This window comes from Bombus fervidus, chromosome 3, assembly GCF_041682495.2.
Source record: "Bombus fervidus isolate BK054 chromosome 3, iyBomFerv1, whole genome shotgun sequence".
In the NCBI taxonomy this organism is placed as follows: Eukaryota; Metazoa; Arthropoda; class Insecta; order Hymenoptera; family Apidae; genus Bombus; species Bombus fervidus.
In genome coordinates this window covers 11,273,801-11,301,725 of record NC_091519.1, presented here as the reverse complement: position 1 = coordinate 11,301,725, position 27,925 = coordinate 11,273,801, and the positions used below count along the sequence as shown (strand labels likewise).

The 27,925-nt window shown below is 32.8% G+C and overlaps 1 protein-coding gene across 2 annotated transcripts; it reads left to right on the top strand.

Moving 5' to 3' along the window:
* Nucleotides 1-705: 705 nt before the first annotated feature.
* On the top strand, nt 706-27,009 carry LOC139985336 (proton-coupled amino acid transporter-like protein acs). 2 transcript variants are annotated; one of them, XM_071999712.1, is made up of 10 exons: nt 706-1,081; nt 9,450-9,533; nt 14,160-14,254; nt 14,488-14,604; nt 15,223-15,495; nt 17,259-17,343; nt 17,730-18,002; nt 19,543-19,721; nt 19,805-19,974; nt 20,774-27,009. In XM_071999712.1, the coding sequence occupies exons 3-10, from the start codon at nt 14,193-14,195 to the stop codon at nt 21,016-21,018; spliced, it is 1,404 nt and encodes a 467-aa protein (XP_071855813.1). In that variant the 5' UTR covers nt 706-1,081; nt 9,450-9,533; nt 14,160-14,192; the 3' UTR covers nt 21,019-27,009. The 2 variants fall into 2 exon arrangements, with proteins under 2 accessions (XP_071855813.1, XP_071855812.1); XM_071999711.2 differs by lacking the exon at nt 706-1,081 and adding an exon at nt 3,907-4,044.
* The last annotated feature ends 916 nt before the right edge of the window (nt 27,010-27,925 follow it).

Sequence of the window (27,925 nt, the reverse complement as noted above, 5' to 3'; positions counted from 1 at the left end):
CGTATGGATCGCTACTGGGGTGGCTGCCCCCACATACCTGGAAGCGAACCTGGTGCGGACAGTTTCTCGTCACACGTGTGCACGCGACCCCATGTCGATAAGACATTCGTCCGGATGTGTGCGGTCAGCACACGCGTCCTCGTGTTCCACATCGGCGGCTTAGCACGAGGCAGCAGTTATTTTCCCTGAAAAAAGACCGTGTAACATAAGTTTGGTCAGATATAAAGAATCCTAAAGTTCCTTGGTTATTTCAGTGATGAATTCGAAGTTTAAACGTGAATTTGTGTGTGATAATCTGTGAATGACTTTGGATAAATAGTTGAAAGTATCTGAAATAGAAGCTGAAACTAAGCTAAACCTAATGCAACGCTAATTCACGGTGCATTAAGTTATGATTGAAGCAAGTTTGTAATTATTGAATCCTTTTGAATTATTGTTGAAGGTATCTGGAATATAAGCCAGAGTTAAGTTAAATCTAATTCGAAGGTAATTTATGGTGTGTTCAGTTAAGGTTGAAGCTTGAGTGTGGTAATCATTGGATGATTTTGAATTATAGGTCAAAGTGTCTAGAACATAAGGTAGAATTAAGTTAATTCAAAGCTACGTTGTGGAGTGTCAAGACAAAGTTGGTGCTTGAACGTGGAAATTATCAATTGTTAATGCAAAGCTAATTCAAATATGAATGAAAGCGGTCAATTGGATAAGTTAAAATTGAATTTGCTATGTAAAAAGTGCTAAACGCGTTAAGAAGAAAGAAACCTAATTGAAATTTAGCCCTTTGAGTATCATGTATGGCGAGCCATTTATTGTTACCGCCATAAAAGCAACGCAGTTAGATTGTGGGTATTAATAGAAAGAGTGTGAACGAGGAAATTTTATGAGACGCTGGTTGACGTGATTCGATCGTAACACTTTTGGATTTTAGTTCAATGTTCGGGGGTTGGTAGGTTACATAACGTGCAGCTATAGAAGGGTCGTCGATGGTGCAGAAGTGATACACTTTCAGTGTAACCCTGAATCCTATTTCTTCTTGGAAATTATAACATCGACTTTCTTTCTTCGTGTGTCGAGGGGATGAAAAGTAAGTGCTATTTAAAGATTCTTTTTGTATTGACGCTACAACTGCTGTTCTTTAATGCATGCTTCAACATGTCGGAGATAAACCATTACAATTTGAATGATATGATAGAAATAATCAAATATAATAATAATATGACGATGAAGAAAAATAATATGTAATAGTAGTCCTATTTTAATAGAATTATTTTTACTAGAAACATTTGTATATTTTTATTAATTGAAAAATAAACGATCTAGAACTCGTAAAAATGATGAAATTGATAGTTGTTTGTCGGTGAAGGGAATCTTTTTTCCTTGTAAATATTAGTTCCTAAATTCTATGATATAATTTTGAAAATATTGCTGAATATCGTAGTATTATTTTGAGGCCTGATCGAAGTACCTTGTTGCTTTTTGGCATCATCTCTGCTTTACCTTTCTTTGTTAACTTAGCTCTATCAAAATACACGAGACATATATGACTACCCTTTTAATAAACATTGTGTTATATTATTAAAATCATAAGTGACTCATTGTATCTTTTTTATCTATACTATTCCATTAAAATGAATTATTGTTAAAATTACAATATTATCATTTCTTTACCTTTTTCTCTTCTGCTGTTTTATCAAATTATTTTCTCTTATATTTTATATCATTTTTCTCCCAAAACACGTAAGCAGGGATTACAAACCTTCTCTCTTCTAAAGTACAAATTATATTTAAAGACACGAATAATCACTTGCTTTTGTAAAATTCACATTTAAATATATTTCATAAAAAGAAACGCTGCTATTTTTGCAAAATACCCATTTAATAAAAACAAGGTTGCTCGATTTCTGGAATTTCTCCTTAATCTCAAGAACTACAAACGAACTAATGATTATTAATAATCCAAAGGAAATCATAGTGGGTCGAGTGACCGAGTAATACCTCAGCATATACGTATACACACCTTCTGCGATCAATATATCCCCTTTGAACTCGTAGGCTGATCCGTGCATAATACTGTGCTCAATTTCTTTATCGTTTGTCCATGCGAATAATCGCAACGACGGCGAGCTGTCTCGTATCACTATTGTTATCGATCATGGATAAATATCAGAGGGAGCAGCTCTATCAACGAGTTTACTAATAATATTGTATTGATGTTACTCTTGCACTTTGTAAGACAAATATCTTCTGCTTGTGCAAATCCATATCTTTATGAACACAATTTACATTTATAGTTTAATTACGTACTCGTGTTATTTTGATGATTGTTATTAAATATTAATTGGTATCAAAATTCAGTTGTAGATACTTAATTAATTTGGGTTTATATGATTTTAAGAAATTTAACGTTTCTTTGTATTCTATGTTTAAATTTATCTCGTAATTTATATTTTACAATTTAGAGAAGATCAGGGGATGAAAACATAATTTAGAAGATGATAAACTTGCGTAGGCGTGGAACGTACAATATAGAAAATTTATCTCGTAATTTATATTTTACAATTTAGAGAAGATCAGGGGATGAAAACATAGTTTAGAAGATGATAAACTTGCGTAGGCGTGGAACGTACAATATAGAAAATTTATCTCGTAATTTATATTTTACAATTTAGAGAAGATCAGGGGATGAAAACATAGTTTAGAAGATGATAAACTTGCGTAGGCGTGGAACGTACAATGTAGAAAATTTATCTCGCAATTTATATTTTACAATTTAGAGAAGATCAGGGGATGAAAACATAGTTTAGAAGATGATAAACTTGCGTAGGCGTGGAACGTACAATGTAGAAAATTTATCTCGTAATTTATATTTTACAATTTAGAGAAGATCAGGGGATGAAAACATAGTATAGAAGATGATAAACTTGCGTAGGCGTGGCACGTACAATGTAGAAAATTAAAAAAATGGTTTGATATGCTTATTAACCTTGATCAATGGTGACCTTTGGTTCTTTTGGCGCTCGTACGACTGTGATCCCCTTTGTGGGTCAATCGATGTGTTCTCCTCCAAACTTGACGCTAATAGGTACATATAATTTATATGATTCACATGGCCAAATGGGGTCGTTTGGCCTTCTTTTATAGGCATCCTTGAAAATCGAAGAAGAAACCATGTTTGCGTGAGCTATATTACTGCCTGGTGATGTCGAGAAGTATTCAGGAAAGAAGAATTCAACTTCCAAGACCTAGAAACTTGATCTCACATCAAATTCGAATTTCTAATATCAAGTCAAAATTTCCTCGCAAACGAAATTCCCAAAATCCACTATACGTTTCGGATTTCTCAAACTTTAACTCTAAAAAATTCTGAGCTTCAATTTTAATTCTAATTACCAATCTCCGAATTCTCTGGATCTCCAGAATCCACAAAATTCCCACACGAACTTCACTTCAATTAACTTCAATTCCTAAACCTTCAAATTCCTTGGATCTCCAAGATCACCATCTCCAAATAAGCTTTGCCTCAATTGCAATTGCAATTCTCAGATTTCCAAATACCCTGGATCTCCAAAATTTCCAAGATCTCAAAAAAAGAAAAAAAAAAAAAAGAAAAAAGGAAAATAAAAAAAGAAAATATCTTACCTCGATTCTAATTCTAATCCCATTTCCCAGATCTCCAAATTCTCTGGATCTCCAGAATCCCCAAAATTCCAAATTCAACACCTTTCTCTCCGGTCTGAGAGCTCTCTGTGCTAGAGCAAATGACAAACTGCTGATCTCTGCTCATCGTGAAACGCGTCTGAAATCCATCTGCTCCCCGTGGTTGCATCGGAGGCGTAGTATCTAACTCTCGTCACGTGACGATGGAGTTCGCTCGCGGTTTGTCGCGTTGGAAATTGAAATGTTCCGCGGTTTAACGCAGCCCAGTCGCTAGACATCCTCTGGACCGTCCACATTAGCGTTAGGAGATCCATCGTGACGAAGAGATCGCGTACACCGTCTGGCGGCTCGATTTTTCGTTTTTCCCCCGCTGCGGATGTGTTTAATCTGGTGAGTCTAGACGAACAGAGTTCTCCGTCATTGTCCACCCTTAACGAACGTGTTCCTTCTTTGCCACGCTAATTTGCTTCTTCTTTGTTAGGTCTTACGAGTACTCGTTTATCCCTTCCCTTTCTTTCTTCGTAGTTTCGGTTAGTCTTCTAGAGTCGTGGTTTGTGTATTATATTTTAGGAATTGTGAAGAGAGATTTTTGCAAGTTTCTTAGCAAGATCGTGGCCTCTGAATTGCGAGTTAACGGAGGTTAACGTTCGGAAATTTAAAAATTAGGATATTTGGAAGTTCGTGAATTTGTAGTTTGGAAATTCGTGAGCTCGTGAGTTCGAAACTTGAGAATTTGCAAGTTTGGTATCTGAATGTTTGGGTGCTCGTAAATTGGAAAATTGAAGACTTCCCAACTTGGGAATTTGAAGTTTGTAAATTGGCAAGTTGAAAGTTCGACAACTCGCAGATTGGAAATTTCTGTATTTGTGAATTCCAAGTTCAAGTATTCGGGAATTTGCTAATTTAGAATATTGGAAACTTAAAAATTTGAAAACGTCTTAATGTAAATAGAAAAAGGAAGAGATATCATTTCTTTATATTTTTCCAACGATTGAAGAATTTTGTTAAACGATGAATTCATCATCTAAGAACAAAGTCATTGAATTGCAAACACTGTTTAATTGGATTCTTTCAATAAATTTTGTATGCACTTGTGCGTTAGTCATTGTGTGGAACAATTTGAGTGGTGCACAATTTGAGAAGACTAGAATTTTTAATCTCTTGGTATAAGATTAAAGGTTGTTGGAATTTTTGTTAATAGAGTTAGGTCTGTTTCTTCATTTCGTTTCTAATATTATAAATTGATCGTATAAAACAAATTGTATAGTAAGAATAGGAATACTGTACAAGGGGTCAGAGGAAAGATTCGCTGATATTAAATTGAATCTTGAATAGAACAGTGTATCGATAGCAACGTACGATGACAGAGAATTAGTAGAGTGAAATACATGTACGAATATAGACTGTGTTAGCACCCTAATAAAAACGCTATAAGCCGTAATTGATTGGTGAAATACGAACTTGTATCAAGTTAAGTTGCTAAACTCTCTTTCTTTTCTTTTTCTTTTTACAACTTGTTATATAGAAAAAAAAATATATATGTATATACACACACACACACACATATATATATTACAATTTACTGTGGACAAATAAAAAGTGAGATGGTTTATCGGTATGAATTCTATATTTTTAGAATCTTTCTTTCAACGTTTAATTTAATATGAAATGTGTGAAAAATGAAAATCATATATTGATATTAATTGTAGAAATTAAATTTCTTTGTAACTTCTTACAATCTTCTATTTTATATATTCTCATTCTGTTTCAATAAAGTCGTCAATTTTTATAAATTTGTTATTTTAATTTATTGGTCATAGACAAAAGATAAGACAGAATCGCAAATATAATATTTGTTGTAAGTTCTTAATACTTTTGAGAGTCGTTCTTTCAAATATGGCTTTCATGTGAATACTCGTGATTTTAACTGTGATACGATTATTTTAATCGATTATTTTGTGAAAGATAATCGGTCGTCGATATGATGACGCCAATTGGAATAGACAAATGGTTCAACTATTGCATAACGGTCGTCTCTCTCAGTCTCTCCTTGTCTCAGTCTCTCCCCCAACCCCCTATCTCTTCGATTCTAATGTCCTTACTTTATTACATTTAAGACGAAGAACAGAAGTCAATTAAGAATAGAGGGATCTTATTCCGGATTTAAGTTAATTATTAATCACTTTGGACGTAACAAAATGTTGAACAAACAATTAAATTATTCGTGTAATTTCCTATTTCCATTTACTTTCGACAAAGTGTTCAACATACAGTATGATTCAATTCACAATTGTTTAATTATTACATTTAGGACGAACATTTGCAAGAACAGGATTCCATTAAGAATAGAGGGATCTCATTCCAGATTTAAGTTAATTATTAATCTCTTTGAACATAACAAAATGTTGAACAAACAATTCAATTATTCGTGTAATTTCCTATTTCCATTTACTTTCGACAAAGTGTTCAACATACAGTATTATTCAACTCACAATTGTTTAATCATTACATTTAGGACGAAGAACAAAAGTCGATTAAGAATAGAGAAATATTATTTCGGATTTAAGTTAATTATTTGGACGTAACAAAATGTTGAACAAACAATTCAATTATTCGTGTAATTTCCTATTTCCATTTACTTTCGACAAAGTGTTCAACATACAGTATTATTCAACTCATAATTGTTTAATCATTACATTTAGGACGAAGAACAAAAGTCGATTAAGAATAGAGAACTATTATTTTGGATTTAAGTTAATTATTTGGACGTAACAAAATGTTGAACAAACAATTCAATTATTCGTGTAATTTCCTATTTTCCATTTACTTTCGACAAAGTGTTCAACATACAGTATTATTCAACTCACAATTGTTTACCATTACATTTAGGACGAAGAACAGTAGTCCATTAAGAATAGAGGGATCTTATTCCAGACTTAAGTTAATTATTAATCTCTTTGGACGTAACAAAATGTTGAACAAACAATTTAATTATTCGTGTAATTTCCTATTTCCATTTACTTTCGACAAAGTGTTCAACATACAGTATTATTCAACTCACAATTGTTTACCATCGTAATGATCTAATAATGATTTCAACTATCATATGGCATGCACTTCTGGCTATATAGATGTTAATAACTGTAAACTATATCTCATTATTTATATAGAATACAATAGAGCAGAATAATGATATCGAATCGAAAGATGTTGAATTTGCAGAATAAAAATTTTTCTACAAAATTTTTCTCCTCGAAAATTAATATAAATTTTCTATATCGCTCAAGGTATCTAAATTTAAACTTCATAGACCAATATCTCCATGTAAAAACGAACAGGATAAAATATCGCTCGGTCAAACATACTTAAACGAGCACAAAGGTTGTGAAAATTCTTAACCGAGTTAAAAAAACAGGAAGTAGAACGAAGGGAAAAATTATAGTACGACTTTGGAAGTGTGTCCTTACAAAGGAATTGGTTGAATAATAATTTCAGAAGCAAATTATCTAATAACAATGCGTTTTTGTCTAATAACAATGATTGTGGAATTTTCATGTAACAATTATCAGATGGCAGGTGGTTCGGTTATCAGGTGGCACAACTCTTGAGTTCTAAAATTAGCTGACGCGTAAATATATTCCCGGTGACATTGTTCGGTGCCGAGCGTTCATGAGCCGGTTGACGTGTTCCCCTAATGTACTCTGAGGAAGTAAGAATTAGGAGATCGATTACTATACTTAAGCCGCGTCGAACGTAGTGCGACGCGAGGGCGTCGCTCAAGTAGTCAAAGGTAACGCCATTTTCTATCTCTTTCTCTACCGAAATATGCAAATCGAAACTTTCTTTCTCAAACGCTGTAATCTGTGAAACATGGAATTATAATATCACTATAATACATTACTTTTGCATTTATCTACTTATAATATATTATAGGCATGCTCTTCTTTCTTCTATAAACTTGGTATTGCGTAATGTTCTCTGCAATACAATGAAGAGAAACAGATGTGGTTTCACTCAAAAAGCTCATAGTTACGTGATGAGTACGATTCAGTATGAAAACAAACTAATTTAATTCAACATTATAATTAGTATGCAACAGATACGATACAAAAAGATATGATACAAATATGAAAAAAAAAAAAAAAATCACCCAAAAGTAAAATTTGTCGTTCGTGATATGTATTTCACTTTTGAAACCATTTAGACCGTGACATAGATATTGTTTATGTTATAAAAACAATGACGGTATTTAGGTGGCCTCTTTTAGCTGAGACAGTTCGCATAATATACGAAATGTCTGGCACGTGTATCATTCGCTCGATATATAGAAGCAATGTTTCTTTTTTCAAGAAAATGTCAATGTTTCTTTGACAAAAGATAGATTGTAATATCTGCAAGTGAGAGACATCGATACATAAGTACAAGTGTATAAAGTATGTAACAATGTAGCTTAGATGTATTTCCAAGATTCTTATTTGTATTATTTGTCGTGCATATGGTGCATATTAAGCTTGGTCGACAGCTTTGTTTGATATATGGCCGCAAATGGTTAAAAATCATAATAGTTATAATAAGATGTGTATCTTTATAAAAAGGAAGATATTGTTTCCTGTTATATTTTTCTGTATTTTTCTCTGTATTTTTTCTTTTTATTTTATTCCCGAAGATCGGTCAATATTTTCTAGCATTGAATTACGTATGACGTCTTTAGCAATATATATATAGACAAATATTTGAGCCAAAGTATACTGTTCGAAATACGCAATTCGAGAATCAAGATTCTAGAGGACGAAATGAATCTTGACCTACATCTTACATGAAAGAAACGATCTATCTTTTTTTCTATACGAATGTACGTAGTAAGTGGTTTGAGCGAGTGGTTTTATTTATCTTCCTAGTTTGAGCTGGGAGCGCTACGATGAAAGTTAGCTTGCGAAGTACACGGAGCAAATTGAGAATATTAAACGAGAAAAAAAAGAAAATACAGGATGTGCCATAACACGTGGAACCCACTTCAGGAGTAAACACGAGACACAAGAGCAATGAAAATTCATACGAACATGTGCCCCATCTGACCTTGTTCCAAACTTGTAGCCATCTTTGTGTTTCAACAATCCTCAATTGCTTACCTTTATGAGAGGCCCTCGAAATGGCCTTTCTCGGCTTTGTATCATTTGACATGCGCCTGGAAATTTTGGAAGTCAAGCATTTGTGGATTTATTTCAACACAAACGTGGCTCTAACTTTGAAACGAAGTTAGATAGGACACATGTTCGTGTGAACGTTTCTGTGAGCGACGAATGTATAATGAGCGCATGAGTTTTTATTTAATTCGAGTGATCTGTGCAACAACGATTGACTGTGGATGAATTGTACGTAGATGTGATCTTTTTCGCAAGGAGGAAGTTCGAGATTTGAAACTCGAGGAAGTTTAATTGCGCTTAATGCGAACAGTCGACGTAATTGCGAGGAATTGGGCATGAATAAATTATGGGGATATTTGCATGAGTTTTGAGCGATACTTAGATGGTTACAATGCAGGAAGAATATTGTACCGTTTTGAATATTTTGTTACAGTACTGACCGTCTAAATTACAATTTTCAGCTAGAGGCAGAATCAACTCGTTGTTAGTAACAAATTACTGAATCTACGACTGAATAGTAAACTTGTTACTTGCAACTTTATTAATTTACTTCAAGGGAATTTAATTATTGAGTATGAAAAGATCATAATAAGTAAACTTGTAATCGAATTCATAACGTCATTTAGTTCTAACAAGTTTCACGTTTTATAGGAGAAGTCAGCGACAAGGAAGCAAGGAAGTCAGTAAACATAGACGACAGAATTTTTTAAGAAAGAAGCAACCTTATTATAAGAGGTGAGCGCGATCAAGTTCACAATTTAGTACTAATTACTATGATAGAGAAAACATTCTTACTTTAGTTTCATTTATTATATTATATTATTCGTTCATTTATTTTAAGAAATTATGATAAGTAGAGTAGGAATCTTTATGTATTTTTTGGAAATTTAAATGTAGAATTAGAAACACTCAAAGTATCCACAGTACATTGTGTATTATATCTTTTATTACTTTTTCGTAAAAGTAACGTTCATAAAAAGAAAAACTTGCATAAATATTCACAGTTTAATAATTGCACTCTGAAGCTCAGCCTATTCTTATTAGATTCTAAATATAATTAATTAGCAAATAAAATATTACACGTAATAGGAAACTATCGAACTTTATTGTATCGAACTTAATTTCCTCAAAAGTGAAACATCAAATGACAAAATTCTATTTCACGATTTCGATTTAATTTTTCATGCAAAATTGACTCTTTTAAAATACTACTAATTATGCGATTGCTAGTTACGTGATATACGTTTGTAGCTTACTTTAATTCATCGGAATATTTTTCGATTTGGATATTCAAAGATCAACTATATATAGCTACATACATATTTTATTAATTTTTGCCTGCTGGTTACAAAATGAGGTTGATTTACATACATTTCTCATTCACATTCCCATCTAACCTGAATGCAGACCAGCTTAACTATTAATACTCCTGGGTCTTCTGAAAATTTATTTCACCATTCTGTTTTACGATGTTGACTTAATTCTTCACGTAGAATCATCCTTGTTAAAATATCTGCTAATTATATAATACTATTTATGGCATGTATACATCGTTTCTGGCTTAGTTCATTGGAAGTTTTTCGGTATGAACGTTCAAAGATTGAGTATTAATGGTCGGAACACAATGTCAATGACCAAATGAAATTGTTAACCAACCGGTCGTGGCTACAACATCGGGCTAAACGTCGCTTTGTACGCGATAATAAGCATCACTGACACAGATAAATGAGCGCCGAATTTAACTTGTCGCATTGAACCAGGCTATGTCAACGATTCGTTCCGTGTGTGAAGCCGGTGCAAGTAAAGCTGCGTTGCTTATGCACTTTATTGGTTTTAATCAACGTTTTAAGTAATAGAAATGCATAAATTGATGATAAAATAATAATTATAAATTTAAAGATATAAAATTTCTACCACGTTCTTACGGAATTATAAAAGTCGTAACGGGGTTGAAATTTGTTATTGCTTTTTTTTGTACAATTGTAATTCATTATAATTCTTATTAACATATATTCGCAATTTCGTAGGTTTTAATTTATTAAGCATTCGAAAGTAAACGTATTATTGATTTAGTAGGAATTTCAAACCGAGGATTTTTAATTTATTAAGAATCTAATTGTACATTTACTGAGAAAATTCTGTCATAATAAAATAGACGAATTAGCGTATATTTGTATAGATTTAATAGATTTTCTGACGTCGTAGTATTAATCAAGATATACATATTAACAAGATTTTTCAGTCTTTTAACAAACTCGGTTTGTAAAACAATCGGTCGATTATTCAACGATTTGTAGAAATCGAAATGTTTCTATTTACTGTCTATAGATGATCATTTCGAATGAAACTAACTGTGAGCTGATTGTTGCTAGAATTTTAGCTAAATATCAAAGATATAGAAATTGTTAAACGATATGTTCCATTCTGCTATTGGTATTTATGTAACAAGAGGATTAAATGCGATATTTAAATAAATTAAATTCAACTCGATTGGAGAGTCTATCTCACATACCGATCAGTCTTTGTGCAGGTAGCTGGAATTAGAGTTGTAGATTTGATAGTTGATGCAACTAATTTGGCAGTTCTACCAGTTTCTTGTCTGATTAGTTTGAATATTTCCGACGTTGAAAAGTTAGAAAAATTTTTCAAACGAAGGTAGATGATAGTAATTACAATTTTCTCAAAAAAGCAGATGATAAAAATGAAACTAAAGTCAGTCAAACTAGAACGAAATTTAATAATTACGAAAAGAATTACTACGTTTGAATTTTCAAGTCTCAATTTTATTTCCTTTTAACGAAGAAGATTGTAATATAACGATGAAATGAGAAATCGCATATATTTAAGATTCTTCCATATTTTCTTTCAACTTAAGAGACTCTTTAACGATTGTATCGGATACAATCCGAGGGACGACCGTTCATTCTGATTTTAACACGCCATTGTGTTTCCACGATTGATCATTATTCAATCAAAGGGAAATCGTGCACCGGTTCAAGCATTCTAGCCTCTATTCTGTACGCTTCATACGATAATTAGATAATGATTTCCTTATTTCTGCATGTTTTCGCGTTTCGAAGAATCAGTTCAGCGTTACGACGACACACACTCTGCTTGCACGAATCTAATTGCTTTGATTTTACAAGATTTTCAAGCTTTTTCAATCGAAGACCTTCAAACAATATCCTTCAAATCTTCATATGTAATGTATAGAACAAGAATATATCAATTTTCGTATGTAATACGTAAAACATATGTAATATAATCTAATTGTTCTTATAACTTCATTATGCTTACTCTAAATGCACTATGCTATCGTTTTCAATTAAAATGTCCTATTTAGTATTTCTTCGTATTTTTCAAGACGCGTTGAAGTATTAAAAGTTGCTCGTGTTTCCTTTCTGCCTTTTAAATAAAATTATATCATTATTTATTTTCATATGTTCGTAGATATAAATTTTATTTCTAATTTAGAAACCAGTTCGATTAATATAAATTGACGTAAACCTATACGAGTTTTTCTTTTCCTTTTTAAGTAACGTTAAATTACGTGAAATAACGAGTAAATATTTTAAATTCGACGCAGAAGAATATTTTATTGTGATAAATGTCAGTGCTACAGCAGAAAGGAGGATTAAATTAACGCAAGGCTACAATAAACTATTTACAACAAGTGGAACAGAAAGTGTATGTTCTTCAAATTGTAAATGATTACCGCCGATGGTTTTCTTATTAATTATAAAAACAAGACTTTAATCTGGAAGTTTATAAACGTATATAAACAGACAAAATTAAAAATAAACGATTCATTTATTTTCCGTTAAACCTTCTTTTTTTCTATTACACGTTATTTATCAAACATCATTGGAATAATTTGCAAAAATTGTGCAGTTTCGTAATTCTTCAAGAAATTTCCTGAATCTTTAAAAAATAATCCTTTGACCAAAAACGTGATTTCAAAGTTTGTACAATTTCTTCCAGACCTCTTTCTCATTCTTTTTTTTTTTTTTTTCGACAAACGTTCGTTGTACGAAGAAAAGCAATAGAAGATAAAAGCTGTTTCTTGTCCAGATCTACAAATTTTGTCCGACGTGTTTTTTGATATAATCGATTACTTAGAAGATACTCGAACGAAATCGACTTTATGTGCATTTAAATAACTGTTTCTAATGTTCAAGGGACCAGGGCACGATGGGTTGTCGCGAAAGAAACATTGCAAAAAGATTTTCATCCAGTGTAAATAAGAGCCATCCTCTGTAAGCTGTACACATCGAAAAATTCTGTGCAATCGCGTAGAAAACCTTTTGATATTGGTCTGAGACGACGTTCGTGCCGAACGTGGATCAATTGTCCGCGTAGCAAACGGCGAAGTGAGAACGCGCGGTTGCTATATAACCTTCAGTAAGTTAACTACACATTTGACCTCAATGCAATAATTAAGAGCAATCAGTTCGCGAAAGAATGTGCTAAAGCTACGCGCATCGTCCGCGGATCCGAACAGATTCGCGATGATGAATTGCCATTTTTATCGCATGTAAATATGTACGTCGTCTTGTTCCATATCGGCAAATTGATTAGGAGCTTTAATGCAACAGATCTGGGTCGTACCTTTCATCCTGACGCGTTTCATGTATCATTTTCCGTGAACAGGATGCTGATCCTGTATCTTATCGTTTATTTGTTGCGTATCAAAATTTGATACAAAGATTCACGTAACAAGAAAGAAGTATTTTGTCGGTGATACAGTGTAACGGTGTATAATTTAATAATAGAAATAAAAAAATTGATGAAATTATAAAATACTTCGGCACTAAAATTTTAAAAATTTCAGGAACTAAAGTTAACGAGTTTAATCTGTGAATGACTCGTATGAAAATATTATTATTATTAATATAATATACGACGATAAGTAGAAACAACAAAATGTAGACAAACACACAACCATAACATGTAAATGATCTGTTTATACATAATCATTAACGACGACCATGCTTCGTGAAATTTTTATTTCGTCGTCTATTAGCAACAACCTATTTAAAGGGCTAAAATACAGGAAGGATACTCTTTATTCAAATTAGCTCAGCTAAATATCGTATCGTTCCTTTAGAATTTACCATCATCTATGGCATCTTTGAGCGATGAACGAATTTATAAAGTTTCATTATACATATACATATACTTTAAAGTGTTTTGTATAATATATACATACAAAATTTCTCAAAGAAAAATAGAGAAACTTCTCAAGTTAATGTGTCCAGAAATAACCAACTGACTAATTCTGATAACTATCGTTTTTTTTATCTATTTCTATATACATTTGATTTAATAAAATTTCCCGTGATTTTTCTGTGAAAAATTTAGAAGCGGCACGAGAGATTAATCGACGAAGAGAAAATGGAGAACGCAAAGGAGGAGACGATAAACATGCAGCTGATCGATTCCGAGAGTCCGTACAAGTACGTCTGATTCTACTTTAAAGTTTCTGTACCAAAAACTTAGAAGAATTTATTCAAATTGACAATAAAATGTATTGCAAAAGTGCATGATATTTTCACGTTGTTCAGCATCTTTTCTTTATTCCTTTTAATTTAATTGTATGCTATGAAAATTCGCGATATGTAACGTTTGAAAATTCGATAAATAAAAGTACAGGGACGTGGATTGCATTTGCGAATTGATACGATTGCAGAGTTAATAATGAAATCGCCGGAAGTGGTATAAATGCATCGGAAGTCCCAATATCGCCGACCACAAGTCCAGAGGATTACGACCCTCACAAACATCGAAATAGGCCAAATCCGACATCGTGAGTATTTCAAATATTTGCCAATAGTTTTATCAAGTGTCTAGCTTGTACAGGAACTTCGAGGAAGATACACCTTTTTATTCCAAACACAATTTCTAAACATTTCAGAACAAAATAGACTATCTTATATTTCATATATGTGTCAGTAATTTAATCATAATTTTGTATCTTCAAATATTCGTAATATTCTCATATCTCATATCAAACGCGTTCAAACCTGATTCAACATCGTCAAGGACACTGCTAAGTGAAAATTCCAATAAATCTCATCTCTTTCAAGTTGATAAGTTCACAGCATTTCGAGTTTCCAATTGCTTACATTTACCACTTAGTTTTTCCAAAATTAACTTTTAACAAGGTAACCTGCCTTTCTTCAAAACAAAGATACACCTTTTCTATCTTAAATTTATTTCAGCACAGACTTCAAGCAAGCGATAACTTAAATTCAAATAAGTCACAATTCATATTTGGTGATGTATTGGTCCGGTAGACGATGTTTGACAATGTTGAATTAGTTTGACAAATTTTGTTCTAAAAAAAAAAAAAAAAAAAAAAAGAGAAGAAAAAGACCAAATACAAAATCGGTAATATCGCTTTCTTTGGAATCGTAATTTTTAGGAACGCGGAGACTTTGATACATTTATTAAAAGGAAGTCTGGGCACCGGAATACTCGCGATGCCAAACGCGTTCTGCAACAGCGGCCTTGTGACTGGTGTTATATCCACAGTGATCATAGGGGTGTTGTGCACTTATTGTTTGCACGTACTAGTGAAAGCTCAGTACAGACTGTGTAAACGGTTAAGAGTTCCTATATTGAGTTATCCACTGAGTATGAAGCACGCTCTAGACCAAGGGCCTTGGTGTGTCCGATGGTTCGCACCCTACGCGCCGTAAGTACCCACATTATTTTCTCTCACGTGTGCAGACACTCATACATATACTCATTCACCCATATACATAACGCATAGTTATCATTTACGAATCTTCTTCATCATCTAACTTCTAACCTTTCAAAGTTTAATTTGTCAACATTGTAGTTGCCAATTGACGAATAAAGTACGCAACTTGTACCAAAGGAACCGAAACGAAAAATATACAATGAAGGGTAAATGTACACGTATGGGAATAAATATATAAATGAGAAAAACAGTTTTTAATATAGGAAATATTATTTGTGTGTTTCTAAAAGTGCATCGAAAATGTTGGAAACTTTTATGAAAAAGTAAAAACCGATTACTTTGTTCCGGTCTTCATAGCGTTAAGAAATAAGTTTCCATTCGATGCTATAGAGATGATAATTGATATTTGCTTAGGTTGCTGAATGAAATTAACACGAGGTGTGGATTCCCATTTACGATCCACTGATTACTATAGATTAATATTTCAATTAGAAAACGACATTGGTTTCATGTTTTTCGTATTTGCATTTGTTACTCGGATTTAGGATAACAAAATGGTTTAATTGTTTCAAGAATTTTCTAAGGGTAGTTTCCCGGTATATTTCTTCGGAAATTGTGAAGAATCTTTTTGGCCGACTCAACAAAATTATGTTTCGAAATAGAAAAGAGAATTTGATAGGAGTCCTCGTAGTCCGAGGCGTAGTCTTTGTCTGATCATAACCGATCGATTCTACTTGCTGCGTATTCCGTGCAGTTTCAGCGAACCTCGAACAATTGAATAATAATTGTAAATCAAAGGAATTTATTGCAGACGTATTTTGGAAAAGACAACTCTGTAAACTGTACTTTTGTTTGCGTGTCTAACGACCGAACAGGTAAAATTTAAATTTAACAAAAATCAATTTAAAAGCTTTCTCGAAGTAAATAACGAACTTTGTTTCATTCTACACACACATATATATATATTCTTTATTTTTCTAAATGTATTATGTGTACAAACAAGAAAGGAGATTGTTTTACAAAAGACTTCGAATAGTGTGATTCCATGCTTCAGGAATTTAAAATTCCTTTCTCGTTCGCATGCAAAATTAATTCTTTCCATTTTTCATATAATGATCGACATCTCTATAATACACACTATAATTTCAGTGAATTCGTACTAATATTATTATAATATACTGATATTATATACAGATATCCCCCGCATAAAACACGGTATTCTTACTACACTGACTCGCTCTAACGCGGTTTAAGAATCGGCGAAATTGTAGAAAACGGAACGTAATGAAAATTTTGTCAGAGCAAATTGTTTCTTAGTCGAGCAATCGTGGTGTATTGTCTCAGATTTTTGTACGGAATTTCTGAACATTGGAATTTTTAATTCATTTTTAGTTCTTCGAGTATTAAACTTCTGCACAAGAAATTTTTTTCGCTATAGGGAAGCAGCAACTGCAAGCTTTTCTCATAAAGATAAATAGTATTAGAATGTAATAAGTTAAGTCAATTATTGATTAACACTTTTCGCAAAACATGGCATTTTTTCGATATCTTATTACCGTGTTATACGCGGGATATCTGTGATATTAATACATCGCATCAACAATGAATAGTCGTCATTATTAATCTGCAATCAAGGAAAAAGAAAGAATTCTTCCTTCACTCATAAGCACACGAAGCACGCACAAAATCATCTCATCAAGCGGCACGACGATCTTTTTTCAACTATAACATGAAAGTTGCTATTATATTTGCAGAGGACTCGTAGACGGGTTCATGATTGTGTATCAATTGGGAATATGCTGCGTTTATATCGTATTTGTAGCGTCGAATATCAAGCAGGTAAATAGCTGGTGCCATAGATCAACTCTGCTCGCCAAAACGATGGCGGAGTAGCAATTTATAAATCCTTCCCCTTAGAAAATAAGAAGCTAGATAACGAAAAGAAGAAGAATAAAAATCCCAGAAACAAGGAAAAATACCAACCAACCAACCAAACAACGAACCAGCGTATAATAAAACAAAAAAAAGAAAAAGTTAAAAGTTAATCTCTATAATTAAATAATCGAATAATATATTCACGTAAATGTAATTTATCGTGACGTAAATGAAAGAGTTAATTAATAAGAAAAAGAAAGGAAAAATGGAAAAAGATAATTCTTTGATTGGCATAACCGTTCGAAATTTATTGATATCCTTGTCTTTCGTTCTTCTGTTGATAAATGTAGGTGGCAGACCAGTACTGGGAACCTTTGGATGTTAAAACCCATATGCTGATTTTATTGCTACCGCTGATTTTGATCAATTACGTTAGGAACCTTAAATTACTGGCACCGTTCTCCACCTTGGCGAACGCAATCACGTTCGTTGGACTGGCGATGATCTTAGTGTACATGTTTGACGATCTACCGTCGATCAGCGAAAGGGAAATGTTTGGTACACTGAAAAATTTCTCACTCTACTTCGGCACCACGTTATTCGCTCTGGAAGCTGTCGGAGTGGTAAGTTTAATTCGCGTTTCGTTTCTCTCTTCCCTTTGTCTTTTTTCCCTTCTTCTATGTCGATCGATGTTTAATCGTTTCACTGTTTTTACGTATAACATTTAGTTTAAATTCATTTTTGGAACTAGTTTCGTAGACTCAGAAGAGAATCGAGAGTCTGATTCATTTTTAAGTCTTCCTTTTTTGTTGTCTGCCGGATATTCTAAGTTCTGATCGATTCTACACGTAAAATTGAAATCCGTGTCTCCTCGGGACAATTTTTCTTTGGTACAATCGATTTTTATTTTGCTTTTCCGTTAGCTTCCTTTTCTTAGTTCATTTTCTCTTGAAAGTTACGGAGTGGACGCTGACTAATTCTTTTTAACCGATATCGTAAAGAATTCAGTTTGAAATCGAATAGTAATCTACAAAATTCTATAGAATTTTTTGAACTATGTAAAATTCCTTATGGAATCTTTAATTTTATAGTCTCTTTATTATCGTAAATCGTTTATTAAATAATTCAACTATTAAAACCACCCCTATAAACAATTCACAAACCTTTCCCTAAATCGACATTAAAAAATCCCACAATTAAGTGAAGCTATTTTCCTCGAAATCTCTTCTTTCGATTTTCAATTTCTCCAATCGTAGAACAGAAAGATCGTTTTAAAAATCCTAAGCATTAAATAATCATTCATAGAAACACGTACACGTGATCGAAAGAAACGTAAATAGAATATTTTCTACTACGACGAAGACACGCAATTTAGAACAATATATCGCTCGACGCGTAGCTTTTTCAATTTTACCATACGTACCCTCGATCGATCTATCATTTGGCCTCGTCGATCATTCCCTGTGACTGTTGGGCAGAAACGAGTAGCCAGCGCTTAGAATAGATCAACGGCGCCGCTATATCGTTAATAAACAAATAACTGGCCACTTACGGAACAACTTTGAGATTGTCGTGATCAGATCATCAGTGCGTCAATGCAATCCCTGCTGTTATTTCTCAGATGTTCTCAGCCGCTAACGAGGATCACAGTGATTCTCAGATTCCATTCGACGCACTCAGATCGTTTTTAATCACAAAAATGCAGACTGCGAGAATTGTGAAAATTCAGTTACCAAAATTATGAAAATTAAGGAAGTTCGCTTATGAAAGTTACGAAAATGCAGATCTTTTCATTTAATTAAAACATTAATTTAATTTAATCAAAATTTCTTTACAAATAATTCATGGTGTATGAATACCGTGAATTCGTTTATGATCTAACGTCGACTAGCAATTGTTTAGAGATATTTTTCAAGAAATAATGTACGATTAAGTACTATTTGAATAATTTAGATGTAAAAAGGCACGTGCTAATAAAAAGTCGTTTTAAAAAAGAATGATAATTCCAAAGGATCCCTGTTTAACTTTTGAATATTGTAATAAGAGCCAAATAAATTGAATGTGTATTGTTCAAATAACTGTGACACCATAAGTACAGTATTTTCAAAGTTAGAATTTTTCTTAAAAGAAAACAACCACGTAAAAGATACTTTTCCATTGCAGATAATCGCACTGGAGAACAATATGAAGACTCCACAATATTTCGGAGGGTATTGTGGCGTTTTGAACATAGGAATGACGGTGATCGTAGCCTTGTATATTCTTATAGGATTTTTCGGTTATATAAAATATGGAGCTAGCGCTAGTGGTAGCGTTACTTTTAATCTACCTGCGAATGAAGTGTAAGTGAATTTTGTTTTACGTTAGCTTTTGTGAAATTACTATTTTTTAAAGTTACCATAATATTTAATTTTCATTCTTACAGAATGGCGCAAAGTATCAAAATAATGTTCGCAATCGCCATTTTTATCACGCACGCCCTTCAAGGATACGTTCCAGTTGATATTATCTGGAACACTTATCTCGATCAAAAGATACAGAAGAGGAAAATCTTCTGGGAGTACGTCTGTCGGACTGTTATCACTTTAGCCACGTGTAAGTTTACCAAGGGAATTCCGGGGTTCGAGTTTTAATCGTATTTTTATCGCTGATACTTTCATTAATTAGTATACAATATTAGTAATACTAACAAAAACGCGATTGAAACTCGAAGAATTATAAAAGGAAAATTGTTCCGTATATAAAATGTGAGAAAACAGGAGAGATTTTAATATCGAGATTAATTTTTATTAGTAACATTAATGAAAACACGATTGAAGTCCATAGAACCCTAAATACGTATGCCGATGGATTACTGCGCAAAGAATTTTTATACGCAACAAATAATTTTCCACTGTTTCTTTGTGCCGTATAAAATTCACATTTATATTTATTTCACAAATTTATCAAAAATAATATTTCCGTTCCTTTTTTCCTCCGTTTCGTTTCAATTATTGAACGCCGCATAAGCCACTTGTCGCATTAGCGACACAGGAGCGAGGTTTACAGTTTGTTGTACAGTTTTGCAGTACGTTTTTATACATTGTATTTAAGATATACGAAGATATTTTCAAGAATCATAATTCACCTTTATTTTACATTCCCAGAAATCAATGTACAATTCGTACTGAATTTTATAATTTGATAAAGACAATACGATGCAAATTATCTAATTGCAACATACCGTTGAACCCTTCAACTATTTTCCTCGCTGAAACGCTAAAAGTGGACATACGATGATCGCGTAGTAAGCCATCGACATTTTATACGAAAGGTGTGCTAACATTTATCAATTTGAAGGTGTGTGTTATCCAATCATAGTGAAGATTAACAATCAAAAATATTCTTTTTCCAGTCACGTTGGCCATCACAGTTCCCAGACTGGCCCTCTTCATCTCCCTGTTCGGTGCTCTCTGTCTCTCCGCCCTTGGCATCGCGTTCCCAGCGATCATCGAGATCTGCGTGCTCTGGCCGAACCGAGACTTCGGGCCTTGCATGATCATGTTCATCAAAAACATATTTCTGATCGTATTCGGTCTCTTGGGCCTTGTGATCGGCACGTACGTCAGCATCGTCGAGATAATAAGGTCATTCAAGTGAAGTTCGCGAACGATATTTAGGCAGGCACGATCGAAGGAAGGCAGACAGTTTGGTGAAGAGGTAGGAAAAGCAAAAGAGAAAGAGAGGCAAAGAAACGAAGAGTTTGGGAGCGAGCTTGTTCGAGTATCGAGGACGAAGTCACGGCTTCGTTACAAGTTTTATAGCTTAATGAGCGGCGCCTTTTAGGTAGACAGGTTATCTCCAATGCGGCTGGGAGTCGTTCTTAGTGAAAACATTCGCGAGCAATGCATTCCGGAAATGCTTCTCGTCCCGCGTGATCGCCGCCATTGTTAGAGCACTTAGGCCGAGTTTAGATGTTTTATTAAGAGTTAACGGCGAAGAGTCGTTCAGTGTTGGGTTAAAGAAATATCGTGGAAGTCGATGGGGCTCTTCGACGTTCTTTCGAGTTTAATTGAAATTGGCGATTGCTGATGGAATCTTGCGGATCATTAATCTACGTATTTATTAACTTAATGCGAGATTATACTGCTGATTCCATTTAGCTGATTGTTAAGGGTTTTAGGTTCGAAGCGTGACGAATGTTTGTAGAAATTTTAATAATTGATAATTGATGTTATTGTAACGTATATTGCGTATTGGGGGAGGAACGAGATCGGAAGAGGGTTGTTTGAGAGACTCGATGGAAAAGTGGTCTTTCGAGTGGATTTTTTCCAGGAATGATCAGATGAATATAGAAAGTAATTTATGTATAACGATGAATCCTCTTACTTTTGTTTAAAAGGTTCTTTTATATTAATGTTTGATTCTATCTCTCGTATAATATTTTCGAGTTGGAAATTTTGTAACTTGAAGAACCTTTCGTCCGAGTCTCTGATTTAATAGAATTCTAATATATATTCTATAGAATATACTATATTTAAATGTTTGTTTTCAATTACGCTACTTCCAAAGAAACGGATCCAGGATTATTGGTATATCGAATTTCAGGTTTCAGGGTTTAGCCTTGTGCTCTTAACGCATGAAATTTGGCCTAGCTTGGAATGGAAAAAAGTGCAGATATATCATTCCACTCAAACATAGTCCTTGATGAATTTGAAAATTCCACATTATTGTTCAAAAGGCCTCTAAACAGTTTCTAAGCTTCCGATAAAATAATCGAATTTTTTATATAGATCATGAAAATATCGAGCAAACATTGATTTATAAATCTGTTGATAAAAGCAGCAAGATTTCGGCTATCTTACTATTCTTCTGTAAGGCGATTAATTGTATAAGTAATGGAAAGGAAGTATATGTTTCACATATGCAGATCGAAAAATTATCAAAGAAGTATTGATCTATCAATTAAAAAATTGCTCGCGGAGACAAAGATCAGTGAAAGATAATCAATTAATCATAAATATAAAAATGAACAGAGCCTTACACACGACTTATATACAAAGTTTTCAACAAATCTGATCGTCATAAACAAAATCGTAGTATTCACAGCTATATGAATGGAAAAGCTTCCCTTTCGAATTAGAAGTATATTAGGTGAAACGAATATCGTCCATTTAAATAATACACGCAAAGAAGAGTGCCCCAGTAACACAGTGCCTATGTAAATGATTAATACCTAGCTCACTTTAGTTGCACTGCCTGAGAGCATATTAAACAGAACAAATGTGTTCTTTCAATTGCTCTTATAATCCGAAAGTATCTGAATTAATTACACGTAGAAAGCCAAGTAGACGATCTATAAGATTTAACGTCGTAGATGATTAAGACGCGTAATTTTACAAGCCAATTCTAATTCAAAGGTACAATTATTAACGATTGTTTATGAAATTGAATTGAAATGTTCAACCATTCGACTTCCATTTTATGTGCAATTTTACACGTAGTCTGTTTCAAAAGTAACATTGCTTCATTCATAATTTAGATTTGTTTTGGAAAAATATCTCGAACTTTTCAACTACTTCAAACAAATTTCTAACAACGTTGCATTTTATTTCTAATACAATTAATTTGGTTCTTAATTCAAATTTTTGCAGAAAATTATCTTCAAGGCAATTTTTTAACCGTTTAAAGAGATCAATCCTTAACAGTTGTCTGATAAACTACGTGATCTATTTCCGTATTTTCAGAAGTTCTTTTTCTCGAAAATTTCGGTAACTATACTTTTAGAAAAGGTCGTTGATCTATAATTTAAATTTATAAACAGAAATATCTTCGAGAAATATGTTTCCAATTATTTTAAAGAAATAAATCCTGTAAGATTGTATTTTATCTCTGCATTAAAAAAAAAAATCTTTTCTACAAATTCTTAAAACTACGATGCAATTTGATTACTTTTGGAACAGTTTCATAATATTAAGCGATTGTTAGGTAGAATCATACGATGCCTAACACTGAACATAGAGCGCTCTTCGGAGGAAAAAGAAACCAACAAAAAAAAAAAAAAAAAAAAGAAGGAAAATTACAAAAAAAAATGTGGAAAAACCGTCGCGATAAACGAAAACCTGTGATCGAAGATTTTATAGAGGAACGAACGTTGCATTTCTACCGAATTGTTGATTGTCGTCGTTGAACGAGTTTACAGACGTACATACGGGTGTTAATTGTTCTTCAACCACGAAACCGAGATATGTTTTTGTATTTCGTTCAAGAGCTTTTCTTTCGTTCTCGATGATACGAGTACTTACGTTCATTCGAATGTGATTCAAATGTTGACGAAAAAATTGGATTCCTTATATCTCTCATTTAAGAAAGTACAAGATGGGGAAAACGTGCAAGAATTTGTACTAGTATTACTGAAGAAGTGACTATAAATATCGAAAAAGTAACGTATAGTCATTGGTTATATACAGGAAAGATACAAACTTGAATTGATATTACTTACGAAGATGCTGGTGACTAAAAATCAGGAAAACAGCGTATAGTCACTGACTATAGGCATTATCGAAATTCGTATTTTTAACCGAAAGGAGTTTTAAGTTGAAAAAGTTCGCAAGAATTGAAGTTGGTATTAAATAGGAGAAAGACTATAGTCACGAAGTCTATGTCATCCGAGCTAAAAAATTTAATTTTTAATATAAAATGATTTACAGTCACGACTATAAAGTAAGGAATCCTACATTTTTATTGACTATACGATCTAGGTCAAAGAAACATTTTTGTTGAAAATAATGGTATTTATAATTGTAATTAAACACGACTATAAGACTTATAATTATTGATTACGAAGAAAAGTTTCCATTTTATATCATTTTATAATAATCTGTTACATAAACAGGGTGTAAAATAGGTAGTTAAACTATGATATCGTATCTTGCTCTTCCTAAGAATCGACAACATCATATGAACATATATGTAGAGATTCGAACAAACTTTCTTTGTGATGCGAAAAGTGATAGTAATACCATGTCTGAAACCACGTGTGAAATAATGATCTTTCTCCACGGTGAAAGCAAAGTTTAACTAACCTATATCGACTGCACGAATCGATTATCTCCAATCCGAGCCAAAAACTGGCAAATTCTAATCATCTCGAATTTGCCCAACCATAAACAATTATGTACTCTCTTCAAACTAAAAAGAAAGTTAAGTAATTGTTGAGCAATAACTGAAAATAAGATTTTACACGCGAATTGCGTTAGATTGCGGATTTTTACGCATTTATGATAAATTTTAGGTGAAGAGATCAAACAATGCATATGATATACATAAAGTATTCAAATTTGAGTACGCGTCATAATTTTCAGTGGACGAAAAAATATTACCATGCCTTGAGCTTCTTTAGTTCTCTTTATAAATATATGAAATTACATAAAAATTTGCAATCTAATTATTCTACAGAAATATAGAGACAGAGAATCTTGTCAACGTTTGAATCACTTGTGCGCCATGATCGTACGCTAGGACGAAGAAAAACAACGAGACACAAACGGCCAACAATAATAAATAAAAGAAGGAAGGTCTAACCTATAAGCCGGCTGACGCCAGCAATGAAAACCGTAGCTCATCGTTAATGCCTTATTTTCTATTCGTTCGTGGCGTTTGTATAATGCATGATACTTGCGGCTGCGAACCAAGCAGGCTGAATCAAAGATCAAAGTTTAATAAGGAACAAACGTACCGTGAAAACGAGACGCACCGCTACTTCTGTACCACCGTCACTGCCGGGAACTCGCTCGGGTCATCGCGCGTCATGATGACATACACACACAATGACACGTTAAATAACACACGAGTGAAATTGAAAGACCGGTCGCGACCTCCTCGTTGAACGATCCGCGAGAAACGACATCTCGTTCGACATTCACGCGGGACCGACACGAAAAGTCCCGACGCCACACGGATTCTCTCGAATCCTCCTCTCCTCTCCTTCGCGCTTTCGACGGGGCTACATACAATCGACGATCGCACAATCGTTTTTAGGACCTTCCGTTCGATTTTCGTTCGCTACCTCTGGGACGCTGACCGAAAACGAAAGCTTCGCTCGGTTTGCTTCTTTTCGATATTAATCGATCGTCAGTGACGGATCTAAAAGCTTTTCTGGGGGAGGAGGTTGTTCAAAAATACGTAAGCATATTTTTGAATCTTCTTTTGCAAGGTTTAAGATCTGCTTGTAATTTATATTTTAATATCTCTATCTGATACTATAAACTAAATAACTAAATTTACATTAATTGTATACTTAACAAATTTTCAGAATGTGACACAATATTCTTACATTTTATTACTCTTAGGGGCCCCTATCGCTCACCTCTCGATCCGTCATTGTCGATGGTAGCTACTATCGATTCTTTTTCTTCGATTACTCTGGGCAATATCGTTGATCGATGAAACTGTTACAGATGACACTGTTGCTGGTATTAAACGTTTTTTTAAGTATTATTATTAAAGATTCTTTTCAATTATTTAATTATAAAGAATAGAAGAATATTAAATATTCTTTTACTATTAGGTTGTTGCATAGTGAATGATGTTTCGAGATAATTTAAACAGGTTCATATTTTTGTACTGCATATTGTACTTTTGAAAACACTAAAATGAATTATTTTAAAAATATCGTCAAACCAGTGAAAGAAAATAGACTGAAGTCATTTAAAGAAGGCAATACGTACACAAAAACAGTTGTTGAATGTTTTATGATTTCGAAATGGTCGAAATAAGAGTTCAAAGTAAAATGACATTTATTTGTTATGCAACAGTCTGATATTAACCTCTTCGGTGCGATCGTTGACTTTAGCTATCAGATATAATCATACTTATATAGTGACAATAATCGACCATTTATGACTATCCTCGTCTATAGTGTCATAATTATATAAGTAAGATAATATTTAACTTTTCCTTTGCATTATTCCTGTTTTTAATATATTTTTCTATTAATTGAAAACAAATAGAAAATTCTACACAGAACAATAATGTTTTATTAAAAAAAAAACACGTGTTACAAAAAAGTAATTCTACTAAAATGACTATCATACCGAAGAGGTTAGAAATACTTCCCTCTCATTTCAGTAGCATTTTAACGTTCGTTGCTTTGTTAAGTATTTCGTAATAGATAAATGTTGTAATATCGTTGTTAATAATCAAATGTTAATTAAATATTGAATGGTTAGGAATAATGATATTATAGTATATAGTGTTGCACGTTGGAATGAGAACTGTAGTAAACTGAGAAAGAATTGCAAAGGCGATATTGCTCGTTGCATTAGACGTGTATTATAATACGTATATTGTTAATGGTTCCTGTTGAAAATTTTCGAAGGGCAAAAATGAAAATCGAAAATCGTACTTATAGATTTCTCACGATTACGGTAACGATTGGTGCAATTAACTTCGCGTCTACGAAGCGTTTTTAATCGTTATTTGCCGACTGCGCCGACTTTTAAGTCAGGAAACGATCGTCAAGAGTTGTATGTTTCTAAAGATTTTTTCTTAAAAGATCTGCATTTTTCGTGCATATTTTAAATCTGAAGTTTTCTTTTTTTTTTTGTTTTTGGTCATTATATTTCTGATATAATAAACTCTCTATTCTTACCCGGCCTGTCTGATTTATTTCGAGCCTTTCTCCTGCGACCTTCGAAATACGCGTGTATGATTAGATATATTTTGAAAACCTTAATAGTAATTTCTTTTATAGTAAAATATTTTTTAGCTTGGACAAAAGAAACATTAATATAGATTTTTTTATTGTTAAGAATTTTCGATAGGTGTAGCGAGATTTATGAAGGTTTTTCAAGTGTAAAAAAAGAAAAATAAGTTTAAAAAATATCTAACCATAACAATCTGTCGTAAATAATACTGAAATTTTTTCATTCCGAACAAAAAGTATTTTTTAGCTTGAAAAAAAGAAATACGTAAATTGTTTAGATACATAAATGAATAAAAAAGAACTAAAGAAATACCTAATTAACTACCCTTAAGAATTTTCTAAATAATTATGTATATAAACGGTGATCAAAAAAATCTGAAAATATGTGTATAAATATAGGTCTTTTAAATCTTTTTGAAGTAAGTGATTTTAACTATTAGCTGCTATAAATGATAAAAACTTCTTATAACTAATTACTTCTAAGTTTATTTAAAATAATATTTAAATATCCCGGGCCGTAAAGATAAATTAAACATTTATTATTCAAACAGAGACTCGATGTTCATTTCTCTCAAACATACTTAGTAACTAATAATCGTCACTCTTTTATCAATTGATAATTATTTATCAGTGTTGATGTATAACGACATAATTTGTCATATAAAATATTGTAAAATTCTATCTTCATATTTTTCTTCTTTTTCTATCATTTCGATTATTTCTAACAACTACAATAAATTGCTTTATCGATTTATTATAATAATTATCAAATGAATAAAATTATAACCCAATATATCCAATTGAGTGGATATCGAACTTTTTAATATAATCGTTGTTATCGTACGACTGGTGAAAAATAAG